The 2,465-nt window shown below is 43.2% G+C and overlaps 1 protein-coding gene across 1 annotated transcript in view; it reads right to left on the bottom strand.

Moving 5' to 3' along the window:
* Nucleotides 1–2,227: 2,227 nt before the first annotated feature.
* The window catches only part of pianp (PILR alpha associated neural protein), a 9,168-nt gene continuing 8,930 nt past the window's right edge, over nucleotides 2,228–2,465 (bottom strand). Inside the window, exon 6 of the mRNA XM_025061337.1 lies at nucleotides 2,228–2,370. Coding sequence (XP_024917105.1) covers nucleotides 2,349–2,370 — 22 coding nt within the window. The 3' untranslated portion in view covers nucleotides 2,228–2,348. The remainder of the gene's footprint in view (nucleotides 2,371–2,465) is intronic.

Below are 2,465 nucleotides of genomic sequence, written 5' to 3'. Positions count from 1 at the left end.
GGGGGTGGGCGGCAGCAGCAGGAGTGTTACCCCGGGCATGTTTGTGTGTGTGTTTCTTTAATGTTTGATTTTTCTTTTTTTTTTTTTTCTTTGCTTCAGATGAAATATGTTGCTTTGTATCTTCTGTCAAATCAGGATAGAACTTGTTGGGAAATAAAACCAAGTCGTGGACTTTTCTTTTCCTCATTAATGACTCTTTAATGTCACTGCGACGCCGTCATTAAAACCCACTTCAAAGTTCCTCCCTGGGGGGGGCATCTCTAAATGTTAACTCTCGGAAAGGGGTTACCCGCTAGGAGGTCACCCCGTTAATTAGGGCACATCCCTTAAGAGATTAATGTATAATAAAGCTGAGGCTCGCCCTGTGCACAAACAGCGTGGCTGCGCGCCGGCGTCTGCGCGCTAGCGCCTCCGTGTGCATCTATTTTTCATGAAGTTTTTGCTCCAGGTTTTGTTTCAAAGTCGTCACGACATTTAAATGCTGCTTATTTAGTCTCTTATTGCTCCGGCCTTCAAGTGTGTCAGCTGGCAGTCGCCTGGGGCGCCATCTGCTGGAGGGGGCAATGAAAGCTGTAACCCCTCTGACAAAAAAAAAACAGCAATAAATAATGTAACTAATAGTAAGAATTCTCAGGCTGTTTCCTCTTTAAAGTTAGGAAATAAACAAACACAAATATATATATATATATTTACTGACACTGGAACCAACTGTGAATTAAACCCCAGCAGTTTTTATATTAAATCAAACTGTTTTAAATCCATTCATTATTTTTCTTTTATTACATGTTGGTGTTTGATCAACTAAACTACAGCTCTGTCCTGATGGGTTTTTGGGAGATTAGAGTTGGAGTATTTGAGAGGTTGTGCTGGAGGTGGGGGGGGTCCAAACCATAATGTCTCCTTGGACACCAGAATGGCTGGATCCGCCCGTGACGTCAGTATCGGCCTCAGTTCTGTTGAAGTGAACCGGAAACTCCGGTGTGTCCTTGACTCCTCCACTTCTTCTTCTTCTTCTTCTTCCTCCCCCGGTCCCTGCTCCCTCTACCGTCACCCCCACCTCTATTAATAGGGGTGTTAATTTCAGTCAGTGTGACTGAGCTCACAGCTTTTTTTCTGTTTGTTTTTAGCTCCGACAGCTGAACTTTCCACGGTGTTTGTGACAGACCGATAACTGCTGCACGCGTAATTGGGGGAGAAATTGGCAGGTGAGTGGTGTGGGTGAGTGGTGTGGGTGAGGATGTTCACGCCTTCCCTCTGCTGCTGCTGCTGGGGTTGTTGTTGACGTCGCTCTCACAACCTGACGGTTGTTAAAACCTCCGGGTGGAGGCCAGCTGATCGATCGATCGATTACTGCAGTGGGCCGGTGGAGAACCTCCTGTTAACCGTCATCCTGCCGACAACTGTTCGGAAAACTATCCCGGAAGTTGTTGTTGTTGTTGTTGTTGATGATGATCTTTAAGATAAAGTCCGTGCAGAACTTTTTGATCTAAACCCTGGGATCAAGGGAACATTAGTCCCGCTTTTCTGGTAGTTTGGTTCGTCCTGCTAATTTGCGATCGATGTTACTTATTTATTAAAATATACGCCGGATCAAATACGACCACAAGGGGGCACCATAATCACCTAAACACTGCTACTGCGCTACTGACATATGAAACGATTAAACTAAAACGTTGAATGTTTTCGGATCCTTGTAAAATAAACGTTTCAGAAATCTATGCGTATATTTATATCTTTATATATAAATATATGCATGTATATTTATATATATTTTCACATTTTCATAATTTATTAACAGGCAGAAAAACGAAGTTCACACCAAAAATGTAAAACACCGGAGTTAAATCTTTATTTGACTTGTTTGGTACTGACCACATTTCTACAAGAACGGTTTTTGTTTTTTTCACTTCACAAGACTGGACTCCAGGGGCACTGCACAATCACGTACGATGTTACATGTACTACGGATGTAGCCGAGGTGGAGGCAGGTGGAGGGTTCTAATCTGGAAGCCACTTCAAAAAGTCTCCAAAACCAAACAGACTTCAGACTCTGGAGATGCTGTGACTGACGGAGATAAAATAGACGTTTATATATTTGTAAAACTCCGCCGTGTGGTCGGTGCGTACGGTACATGCAGGTGGGCTGCAGCCCAGACTGTGGGCTGCAGCTGTTGTCATTTTGGTCCAATGGTGTTGTCTGACTAGCTGTCTGACAGCTGTTGTCATTTTGGTCCAATGGTGAAATTACAGGTTTGTGGTAAAGATTTTGTGCAAGTGGCTGTTGATTGGTGGAGAAGGGAAACAACAACAATAGTGGTGACATCATCGTTTGGTCACGTGCACACTTCTCATTTCCATGAAGTTCTACATCTTTTTTGTTGAGAAGAAAAGAAAGGAAAAAAAAAACATTTGGGAATCAGTGATTTGCACAAGGAACGTTTTTTTCTTTCCATTCCCGTTCTGAA

Source organism: Cynoglossus semilaevis, chromosome 13 (assembly GCF_000523025.1).
Source record: "Cynoglossus semilaevis isolate Cse_v1.0 chromosome 13, Cse_v1.0, whole genome shotgun sequence".
Lineage (NCBI taxonomy): Eukaryota > Metazoa > Chordata > Actinopteri > Pleuronectiformes > Cynoglossidae > Cynoglossus > Cynoglossus semilaevis.
Note: the sequence above shows the minus strand (reverse complement) of the source record. Positions and strands in the feature narration are given on the sequence as shown.